The sequence below is a fragment of the Triticum urartu genome, chromosome 1A (genome assembly GCF_056163025.1).
Source record: "Triticum urartu cultivar PI428250 chromosome 1A, HENAU_Tu73, whole genome shotgun sequence".
Lineage (NCBI taxonomy): Eukaryota > Viridiplantae > Streptophyta > Magnoliopsida > Poales > Poaceae > Triticum > Triticum urartu.
In genome coordinates, this window is record NC_141873.1 from 443747716 (window position 1) to 443759981 (window position 12266).

A 12266-nucleotide genomic window follows, 5' to 3' on the forward strand; every position below is an offset into this window, starting at 1 on the left:
TGTACTAAGTTTCCGGTTAATACAATTCTAGCATGAATAATAAACATTTATCATGATATAAGGAAATATAAATAATAACTTTATTATTGCCTCTAGGGGTCCTTCAACATCAAAGTCATACAAAAATTCGGCATGACCTTCCCGGAAAATAGGACATATCGAGTTTGCCCGTAATTCACCGAAACGGAAATAAATCGACACTTCAGCAAAACATTGGCAACTCATGTCACACACAAGTACTCAATTTCATCATGGTCACACACAATTCAGCAAATACATAGGCAAATCATGTCACCCACAATTACTCAATTTCATCATGGTCACGCATAATTCGGTCATATCGCACACACACACACACATTCCATTTTTGCAGAACAATATCTTTTACTCACCTATCTCGAGAGAGCAGGCTGATGAAGTCCATGTCGCTTGGGATCAAGGTGGACAAAGATATTTAATGCTCCTTTATTGATGTCAGGGGGTAGCTAGGTTAGTTCATTTAATGAGTGGGAAAGGCAGGTGATTAAGTAGTAGATCTACTTGGAGGAGATGAGTCTAACTAGTGGAGAGGGGGAGAGAGCTAGTGAGTGAATGGAGTGGAGGGACTAGAGATATGAGGAGAAGGGAGAGAGAGAAGAAAGCAAGTGAGGAATAGAGAAGGGGAGCCATTAATGGAGATGGTGGAGGGGCAAAGGAGAGAGAGAAGAAAAGGCAAGTGAGGAAGAGAGGAATGGGAGCCATTAATGAAGATGGTGGAGGGATAAATGAGAGGGGAAGGAGGCAGGAGAAGGAAGAGAGAAGAAAGCAAGTGTGAGAATAGAGCGAGCTAGATGAAGCGGTGGAGAGGGAAAGGGAGAAGGGGGAAATAAAGGTGGTTGATGCGCTTAGTAGTAGCGCAGGGTAATGGGTGTCGCGCTACTACTAAGCCCATTAGTTGTAGCGCAGTCTCGGACACCCGTGCTACTACTAAGTAGGGCTCACCAGCTGGCCTGTCTATCCATAGTTGTGGGGCGGGGTGGCACACCCGCACTACTACTATCAACTTAGTGGCAGCATGGGTTTTATACCCCGCGCTACTACTATGGCTTGTCCCAGGGAGCACGATGGGGACCACTTAGTAGCAGCGCGAGCTTGTTGTGCCTGCGCTACTACCATTCTCTACTAGCAGCGCATTACTTTTACCCGTGCTACTACTAAGTAGCACTAGCGCGGGCCAAATAATCCACGCCACTATTAAGTGCTGGCCTATAGGGTTTTTTTCAGTAGTGGCAGCATGGGATAACATTGTGTAGTAATTTTCATATGAAAATCTTGACCTTACTTGGCACTTTCAACCCTCATAGTTTCTTCCAGGTTGGATGTGGCACTGAACCACTTGACAGCCTTGAGTTCGGGCTCAAATTTATGTATGAGTCTTCCCGTTGCCTGTAATAAGCAGAGTGAATGTTGAATATTCTAGATTTTGTCAAGCGCCATACAACATAGTCCTCCCTGTCATTCTGATGTAGGGGACTTTAAATAATGCGGTCAACATTCATGGGCCAATTTTCTTCCCTAATCAACCTCTCATCCTAACCTTCTGATGCAGGGTCAATAAGTTTATGAACTCTCGTAAGAACTATGTTCCCTCTAGAAGTGATAATTTTCCTTGATGAACTGTAGGGATCCAACAATCTTTCAAAATATTTATTTCCAGACCATTGACAACCCTCCAAATACTTTCCTTTTTTAAAAGTTTGTAGTCCAGCATAAATACTCTGCCATATATATGAAGACCCCTTCTTGAGTTCACAGTTGAGCAACTCATCGAAAGGGAATTTTCTTAAAGGAGGATTACCCTTGGCCTCTGTATTTGGGCGATGCATACGGCCACTTTATTAATCTATACCTACTATTAAAAGAAATAGGTATTCTTGGTTTGGTCTTTTTGGTTCGGTCCGTGGTAAAAATCTACGTACATCCCTCGCATGTCTTATCGCAAGCTTCTCATCCGATACACACACGCGTCATACCCGTTTAGCTAGCGTGGGTATATTTAATTTTGTAGGTCCAGTATCAGCCCATGGACCAAGACTGGTGGGCCTGGAAATAATACCCGGTCATCCTCTCGCTCACGACCCTAAAAAAATATATCTCTTCTATTCTCTTTACTCAAAAAAATCTCTCCTATTCTAAAAAAAATAATCTATCTCTCCTAAAAAAACTATCTCTCCTCTGACTTCTTTCTCCACAAAAAAAGTTGTCTCCCGTGCATGTATAAAGAAGCCTCAACTCCCTCAATCAAACCCCTGCTCGCTTGCTTCCCGTGCTAAACACTGCTTCAATCTCGTCGTTGCGCCCGTGCTCAACATTGATGTGTCGTCGTTCTTCCAACCTTACTGGAATCTTGTCGTTCTCACCTTGCAGGATCTTCGTAATGAGGGCTACAACAAGTAGATATGTATATACGTAGCCGTACGTAAGCTTCAGGTCTCCGTTCTCTCCGCTGCCGCCTCCTACGGCCGGAGCAGCGTTGCTATCCGCAATCCCGCATCTGGCCTCCAATGGCTGGAGCCGCACCACTGTCGCCGATCCCCACGCACCACACAGCCACGCTCGGCTCCATCATCGCTCGTGCCTGCCCTCACTCATACAACGCTGCAACATTGATGGCTTCAGAGACCACGGCACCCCGGCTGAGACACGGGCATGCTTGGCGCTGGCTGGAAGGGGACCGGCAAGGACGTCCTGCTCCTCCCGGCTGAGCTCCTTCACGGCACCCACGGTACAACCGATGCTTACTTGGCCGCCGGCTGAAAGGGGACGCAAGGTCGTCCTAATCCTCTAGGCCAATCTCCTCCATGGCGCCTGTGCTGCGACCCAGACCTGCTTGGCCGCCGACTGTATGGGGGGACTCTGATGGCTGAGGAACTGACAACAAAGGGAGCTCGACAGGCAAGGAATGATGGATCTGTGAGAAGAAGGAAGTTCCATTTTAAAGAAAACGAAACTGGGAGATAAAAGAATTATGGGTTATTTTGATGACTGTTGGTACTTGGTAGTAGCAAGGATGGTGAAAATAAATCTGCGCCATGTCCTTTTGAGGGCTGCATGAAGGAGCTGAAAACCCAGTTCAAAAACGGAAGGAACTGAAAACTCCAGCCTGGTCCATCTGTGTGCGAGAGAGCAAAATCAAGGTTGGCAGATGGTGAGTAGGTGAGTGTAAGATGTTGCAACACCGGATTGAAATCTGGTATTCAATCAGTCTTGTATCATGATTGCTTCAGTGGGCGGTTTGAATTACAGTCTACTTTTATTCAGATTTTTTACTGAAGTTGCCCACTATTTGTTACGTGAGGATCAACAAAGTTAGATCTTTGTGGGCATAGTGAATTTCCTTTTTGTTTGCATGAGTTACACTTACACTTACACTTAATTAGTATGGTCAGATTTGGTAAACTGCACATAGTGATTTTATATGCTCTGACATAGAACTTCTAAGTGGGTCAAATTATCTGTACAGTCAATCTATTTTAAAGATGAACATAATAGCACATGTAAGTGTAAACATGTTATGTCCGTTTATTTCCATCTACCGTTAAAGAGACTAAGATACAAGAAGAGGATACGTCGACATATGGACTTCCAAATCTTCGGTTCAGACATCAAGAATGGACATGATTCATTAACTCGTCAGCTCAGAAACATTATACTCACCCGCACCAAGGTCGCCAAAAATGCAGTGCAAAAGATGATGAAGATACTAGTCACGACCCCCGTCGTACACGACCAGGATTCACGACGGGGCCAAGGTGGATCCATGGCAGGATGTTAAGCAATTGTGCATGTCTGATGTCATGTCATGTCAATGTACACGATGCAGGACGGGAAGGGTGTCATAGTTTTCATGGCGGTTATGTTTTAATAGTGTATCCCGTTGCAACACACGGACAATTTTCCTAGTTATTCTCATAAGACCTTATAAAGCCATACAACAGCAAGACTAAAGCCACCGTCTAAGCAATAACTATCGCTACACCTATCTAATTAATGAAGGGGCGCAGATAGTCTGAACCTAATATCAAACAGACATCGCAGCCAAACCTAAACATCTAAGACCTGAGGTCCCAACCAGGACGTCTGTCGGGTATGGGGCACCTACCAATCCGACGCACTCCTCAACCAGGACGCCTGCCGGGTATGAGGCCGCCGCAGCCACCTGCCACCAATCCATCTTCAGAGTTGTACTGCTGCATGTACCGTGCAAGGGCTCTCTGCCATCGACGCCACCACGATGCCCGACATCGTCCTACTGCGCAAGTCCATCCTCCCACAGCGAACTCCAAATCTGCACTGCGCCACGCCGTCAAGATCCGCCGCCATCAGTGTGTAGGATGAAGCACCGCTCCACCAAAGAATCCGTCCTCTGGTCCCTCGATCATGTGTGTACCTCCAAGAATGACGCCCCAAGGGAGGAACGACACCAGAGCGCCGCTGTCATCCGATCTAGGGTTTCCCCCGGAGGTAGCAGAGAGTGGCCTTGAACTTCTCCGCGGTGATGCCTTCAAGAAGGAAACGACGCAGATAGCACCGCCACCACCGACCTTAGCAGAAGCCGAAGGCAAGTTTTCACCCAGATCAGTTCGAAGGGATCCAACTCTCGTGCACGGGCTGCCGTCACTACCAACACCACCAGGCAGACCATGGAATACCGGCAAATCATCCAGCCGCCGACACCACCGCATCCAGATCGCCGGTCATGCCGGGCCGCCGCCATCCCCCGCGTCGTCCGGGTCAGAGACGAAGCCGCCGACCGTGCACAGGGACCGCCGTCGCCTGCACACGCCGGAGCGCCGCTGAGAGCCCAGCGCCTGCCACCGCTTGCCGAAGCCAACCTCCGCCCGAGCACTGGCGCCACCGTGGAGCCATCAGATCAGGGAGGAAGATCGCGCGCACCGACCACCCTCGCGGACCCCGCGACACGCCCGGGCGCCGACGCCACCGTGGCGCCATCATATCGGGAGGAGGAGGAGCCCGCGCCTCGCCGCCCCGCGCAGACCACGCCGCCGCCAGCGCAGCGCAGGGGAGCCCCGCCCAGATCCACCGGCGGCCCGACCTGCTGCCGAGCTGAGCGCCGCCGCGAGAGCCGGTCGTCCCGCACCGCCCAAGAACCTCGCGAGGAGGGAGGGAGCCCCGCTGCCGCCGATGCACGCGCGGGCTTTGCCCGGCGGCGTCCCCTGGCGGCGGCGAGGGAGAAGGAAGGCGAGAAAGGGAAGCGGCGGCGGCGATCTAGGGTTTCGCCCGGGCCGCTCCGGGGACAGGAGCGGAAAGGGAAATATTTAGATCGGAGTACCCTTGCATATAATGAATCATGATGGTGTATGAGTCTCCAACATTGTTGGCCAGCAATGCCAAGTTAAAACTATGAACGTCACAAAATCCCATTTCACTTTTGTCCTTTGGAATGCACATTTTCATTATGCAAACCAATGCATCTTACATGAAGAAGGATATTTTTTTTCCGTCTCAAAGCACGAGAGCGGCAGCGAGTCTACCAATAAGGCTTGGAATATGATCCGCCCCCCACGCCCTCCGAAAATTAGAAACCAACTTTTACTAGTATTCAGCCCAGCGCAGTCAGTCTCGCACAAGGCCTATAAGAGAAAATAACCTTATTTGGATTTACTTTTTCTGTTCAAGTCTTTTTAGATGTTTTAATATAAACTATATACGAATTAAAATGAGTGTATAATTCGCCAGTGCACAAGGGGTGAGCGTGCATCGCGTACACAAAGATAATAGCCGCGCCTGCTCTGCCAAAAGCGCAGAGGATCCCATGCCTGAATAAATGCTCACATATTTTTACCTTTTCTTTTTGGGCTTTCTAGGTGGTGTTGAGCTGTTGGCTCCGTTCGGCTCGGTGGTGCCGTTGAGAAATGTGCTGGGAGAATGGGGTGCGCGTGGTCCTATCCATCCAGGTGCCCTGTATGTACCCGTCGATCCTTGGTGCTCCGCGCCCGAGTGTCGCAGCAACCGTTGTGATAGGTGGTGCGAAGTGGGAACCGGAGCTGGATCGGACTTGCACGGGACGATGTTATCCCTGTGGAAGTGGTTGGGTGAGCTCTTTTACCCTGACCGTGACCGACCGGTCTGGCTGGCAAGCATTGGGTCGAGCGGATGGAAGCGAGGAACCAAGCTTTGGTAGGTAGAACACGGGCAGTTGCGCTCAGTTTACGTCCGAAAGAATCCAACGTTTACAACGTCACCGAGACGTTGGTTGATACGGTACTGAATTATTATTATTTTTGGAAAAACTTTTAATCTATTCATCTTTCATCGTGATGTACAAAAACACTAAATAATAAAAAATCATATTTAGATTCGAAGACCACCTAGCGACGATTACAAAAATTGAAGCGAGCCGAAGTCACACCGCTGTCATCATCCCTTCCTCATCAAAACCAGGCAAAAATTACTGTAGTAGTCGGGAAGTCGTCCTGCTGAGGTCCCATAGAACCAAAAGAATAGCGTCGATAAAAGATCGAATGTAAAGACATTCGCACATAGGCGAATGACTACCATATCCGAGCAACTGAATTAGAGGGTGCTTGGATCCAAGGGACTTATTTTAGTCTGACTAAAAATAGTCTTTTTAAAAGGCTAAAGTTTCAAGCACCCCTGACTAAAGAGGGGCTAAAACTAGTCTTGAGACTAAAAAATTTTAGTCAGGGGTACCCCTACTCAAATGTGGATTAGTCATCTTTCTCCTCATTTAACTCCTTTCCTTTAACACATGCGAGTTCTGAATTGGAGGATTTGAAAGATAATAAATGCTCATTAACTTGATTTTAGTTTTTTTAATATTTGGATTCCAGCATGGGTGATGCTAGCAAGTTTTAGTCTCAGAGGGTGCTTGGATCCAAGGGACTATTTTTAGTCTAACTAAAAATAGTCTCTTTTAGAGGCTAAAGTTCCAAGCACCTCTGACTAAAGAGAGGCTAGGACTAGTCTTGAGGCTAAATTTTTTTAGTCATATGAAACCTAGTAAAATATGTATTAGCCCTCTCTCTTCTCATTTAATTACTCTCCTTTAATATATACGAATTCTGGATTGGAGGGTTTGGAGGATAATAAATGCTCAATAACTTGATTTTAGTCTCTTTAGTATTTGAATCCAAGCATGGGTGAGGCTAGCAAGTTTTAGTCTTGCTATTTTTAGTCATAGGAGTAAAACATATCGAAACACCCTCTTATTATTTTTAGTCATGAGACTAAAACGTATCAAGCATCTCTCACTAGTACCGTGGATTACTACTCGTACTGACACTCCCCGCGAATAAAATAATTACTTTTGGATCACTATTATATTCTGTCCGGGGCATGTTTTGGCGAGTAAACTTTGTTGGCGGGCATGGTTTGGCGAGCCACAGCAATTCCATTTCAGCATATTTCGAGACCCGTGCGGCTAGCTTTTCCGAGCAGAACGGCCGATCATCACAGAGAGGTCTGGTTTGTCGAACAGAAAAAGAAAACACTACTATATCCAAAAGTGCCCGGGCATCATAGCCCACTTTCCTAACGCAGGATCGCGCACTTCTTTTCATTTTCAACCGCACGATCACGTACGTACTCCTACTCCTAGCTAGTTTTACGCGAGATTCCGGGAGTCGATCGATGATGGATGGAGCGGGACAGAATGAGAATGGTACTGTATGTAGTACGCCCCGCGCTTCATTGCGCGTTGCTTTTCCCGGTTCGCGACCTGCCCGCGAGCAGCCCTGGACCCCAGGTTACTATGGTGGGGCTGGTACAATGAATACGGTCCTGAGTGGTTGATCCAGGTCGCTGCACAATGATTTCCTTGTCTCCGGGCATACTGCGGCGGAGCTGCGTGGGTGTACAGTAATACGAGCAACTCCAACGAAAGGATCTATTTTGTCTGTTTGAGTGATCGGACAGAAAACATGGTCCAACAGGGCGACTCAAACGGACGTCCATGCCTGCCTGCTATCCGTCCCCGATCCAAACCCGACCTAAATCTGGGAACAAATTGGTACAAAGCGGACGGAAGCGGACGCTTTCGTCCACCGCTGTCGCCCGCTCGTGTCCGTCCCTGGTCCCATATGTCAGCGGACTGCAACGCCCGCAGCAAGGCCACCGGTGCTGGTCTCCACCGCGCGCTCGGCCGCTCCTCCGCACCGCAGCGAGGCCACCGGCGCAGGTCGCCGACGCGAGCTTGGCCGCTCCTCCGCGCCGCAGCGAGGCCGTCGGCACAGGTCGCCGACGCGCACTCGGCCGCTCCTCCGCGCCGCCGCGAGGCCACCGGAGCAGGTCGCCACGGCACGCTCGGCCACTCCTCCACGCCCCAGCGAGGCCACCGGTGCAGGGCTCCTCCGCGCGCTCCTGCTGGGGCTCGAGGCCCGGACGGCGGCGCGATCAGAGGGTGGCTGCAGCAGAGGCGCGAGCAGAGAAAAATCTCGCGGGGGAGGGGATCCGCGAGGAGGAGAGGAGGGGCGGCGCGAGGGAGAGAGAAGGGGGCGGGCGGCGCGAGGGAGAGAGGAGGGGGCGGGCAGCGCGAGGGAGAGAGGAGGGGGCGGGCGGCGCGGAGAGTTTGGGTCGACGTGCGTTGTATACAAGGCTTGTCCACCTCATGTCCACTAGGCGGACGGGTGACCCAAACAGATACGAAACGGACAAAATCGGTGTCCGTTTGGGTCCTTGCGTTGGAGTTACTCTACTACTCCGTATGCACACATTTGATGCGTAGATAGATTTGTCGTCTGTGACAGTGAGCACTGATGTGGACTGTGGCCGTTGGCCAACCTAATAGTCAGGCCAACTCCTCCGCGCGACCCCATCCTATCCGCGCGCGTTTGTTTGAGGTAAAACGGACGAATAGCGTGGCCCAACGCGCGGCCTCAAAGGGACAAATGTCTGGATTTCGTCCGTTTTCGACCCATCCCCGACCCAAACTTGCGCTCGGTTTGGGGTGAAACGGACGCGCGCGGACGGCCTCGACGCACGCGCCTTGTCTTCCCGTGACCCGCCTGTCGGGGACACTTGCAGTCCCTTCGCTCCCAATGCTTTCACCCTCTCACTCCCGCCCCGCCCTGCCACTGGCGCCGCCTCTATTTTCTGGCCGCCTCCTCACCGCGCAGCCCCCGACCGTCCATACCAAACCACGTCTCGACATGGCCGCCACCACGGCCGCGCTTTCGTCGTAGTTTTGGCCGTCGATGGGAGGAGGTTTGGCCGTCGCCGTCTTTGCCGGTGGCAGAGGGGAGACGGCCTCCAGTGACGTACCACGGCGGCCTCGGCAGCTTCCGACGAGAGCTCCAGAGCGGCTAGTAGCCGGCCGACAACCACCCCTGCTGCGTCGAGGTGACCATCGCGGCCTCTTCGCCACCACGACCGCAAGGTGTTCGACATTTTGCCCACAAAGGTATGGACAGTGGAGACGAGTTTTTCTTCCATCACTTCCTTTGTTCATCGGACGATTCGTCGTCGCATGATGAAGATCTTGTGGTGGTTGCACTGGTCGTTCACGGCCACATTCAACGGCAACTTCCTCGGTACAGGGGGGTCAGTCCCTGGCCGTGCTCCCAACCTGAACCGCAACAGGGAGAGAGGTCACGCCCTGCTCTATGCCGATTACTTTGCGAACACTCTGTTTTTCAAGCCGGATAAATTTCGTCGGCGTTTTCGTATGGCAAGGCATGTGTTCAATCATATCCGAGAGGGTGTGGTTGCTCATGACCCATACTTCGAGTGCAATACGGATGCTCTTGGCAAGCTTGGATTCTCCTCTTACCAGAAATGCACCGCAGCCATCTGCATGCTTGCATATGGTATTCCAGGCGATCTGGTGGATGAGTATGTGCGTATGAGTGCGACAACATGTCTAATATCAATGTACAAGTTTTGCCAGGCTGTGATCGAGGTGTTTGGCCCAGAGTACTTGAGGCAGCCAACTGCCGCTAATATAGAGAGATTGTTGGCGACCAACGCAGCTAGAGGCTTTCCAGGCATGCTTGGCAGCATAGATTGTATGCACTGGGAGTGGAAGAACTGTCCATTTGCTTGGCAGGGCCAGTACAAGGGGCATGTCAACGGGTGCACTATCATATTAGAAGCGGTGGCATCGCAGGATCTTTGAATATGGCATTCTTTCTTCGGCATGGCAGGTTCTCACAATGATATCAACGTGCTGCAGTGTTCTCCAGTCTTCGCGAGGCTTGTAGAAGGTCACTCTCCACCTGTCAACTTTGAGATCAACGGCCACCAGTACAACAAGGGATACTATCTAGCTGATGGTATATATCCTCAGTGGTCAACTTTTGTGAAGACAATCTCGAAACCCCAAGGTGAGAAGAGAAAGAGATTTGCCCAAATGCAAGAGAGTGTTAGAAAGGATATGGAACGTGCTTTTGGTGTGTTTCAATCCCGGTGGGGTATCGTTCAAAACCCTGCACTGTCATGGGATGAAAGGAAGCTTTGGGAGGTGATGACTGCTTGTGTGATCATGCACAACATGACCGTCAAGGACGAGCGTGATGAGAGTACCTTCGACCAAGGATTTGATTATCAAGGTGAAAATATTGATCCCCTGCACCAAGATCCGGCCACATTTGAACAGTTTGTCCAATTCCACCGTGAGATGCGTGATTGGCACACTCATTTGAATCTTTAAAATGACTTGGTTGAACACGTGTGGGATCACATTGGCAACCAATAGATGTATTGGTTCAATTTATGTTCAGTCAAGACAATTTCGATTTGGTTGTAAAACTATTTTATTAAAGACAATTTTAATTGGGTTGTAAAACTATTTTAATTTTCAGACAAATATTTGAACATGTAAACTAGTTTTGATGAAAATAGGCATTTTTTGGCCCTGACGGACAGGATGGGGCAAACAGATGCGACCGCGCGTTGGGCGCACGCCCACCGCATCCCCGGACACGTCCGGACACGACCCCATTGCCCTACCCAAACGGACAGAATCCGGACAAAACAGACGTCCGTTTGAGGTCGCGTGGTGGAGTTGGCCTCACAACTAGCACTACCACTGAGTATAGCCATTTTTTCTTCTAATTTGGTACTTTCATTCTTGTGCAACTACATCTTCTCGGGCGTGGTACCAAAAAAAACCTGTCAATTATCCACTATTTGCTCAATGTTAGGGCATCTCCAATGCCAACCCTTAAACCATCGGTATACGTCTGGACCGTGTTGTCTGGCTGTGTTGTGCCATCCAAGGCGAATCTGTATCGATCTGTGGGGTAATCTGGACACACTTTCTCCCGGACAAACATTGGGCTTTGCGGGCTTTCGGACCGTTGTCACGCACGCGTCTGATCATCTTGGCCCACCCAAACCCCCTTCCTCGCCCGTGCGCGCTACCCACCCAAAATGGTAAGAGTCACTCTAGAGTGCTAGTGTCGCATCCATGCCGGGACTGAGCGGACGCGACCTATCATTGTTGTCGGCATTAAAATGGCACGCCGGCCGAGAGAAAGCCGCCCACACTGCTTCTCGGTGCAGGCCACTACTCCGCGTTCAAACGACACGACAGACGTCTGTCCGTCTGTCGTTTGCATTAATAACACCCGGTTGCCGAGGCGGCTACTCCAACGCAACCCGTCCATCCCTTTGACGCCCACCATTATCACCTCGCCCGCTATGTAAACTGTAGAACTGACCATAGTCGCATTCATCCTACTCGGATCCCTTTCTCCTCTTCCGAACCACTCCCACCATGGCCTCCTCGCATGCCAAAACTCGTTGGGACGGATTGTCGCCAGAGCGGGAGAAGAAGATGGCCACCATTGTTTTTGGCAAGCAGGCTGAGGACGAGTTGGCTCCACCCTCGCCGGTGCATTGCACCCTGACCATCGGCGAGGCCCGTACCCATTACATGGACATGGTGCAGGAGGAGCACTAGCAGGCAGAGGAGCGGCTAACGTCAATAGGGAGATCGTGTTGGACATGGACTTGGCACTGCTCAAGTCGTACCGCTCCGCCTGCGAGATCAACCTCACTCGTTGTTGGTACCGCTAGCGTCAGGCGGAATTGGAGGCCGCCTACAAGGAGTTCCACAAGGCGGCGGGAAGGTGTGGGGCAAGACCGGCGACGAGGCGGAGGACATTGCCGGCTCCGCCGAGGATGTGCCTCGCTGCCACGACCACGAAGCCGGCACATCCGTGGGCGCCACCGACAACGCAGAAGAGTAGAGCACAGGAGGTCGCCACCGCTTGGGTCCCAAGAAGGCCACCGCTCCTCCCTCC

The 12266-nt window shown here is 50.9% G+C and overlaps 1 protein-coding gene across 1 annotated transcript; it reads left to right on the forward strand.

Annotated features, from left to right (window-relative positions):
* The first annotated feature begins 8102 nt into the window (after positions 1–8102).
* On the forward strand, positions 8103–10669 carry LOC147991621 (uncharacterized). The gene is made up of 2 exons (XM_087538744.1): positions 8103–8310; positions 10164–10669. Exons 1-2 carry the CDS (start codon positions 8103–8105, stop codon positions 10667–10669), a joined length of 714 nt encoding a protein of 237 aa, XP_087394870.1.
* The last annotated feature ends 1597 nt before the right edge of the window (positions 10670–12266 follow it).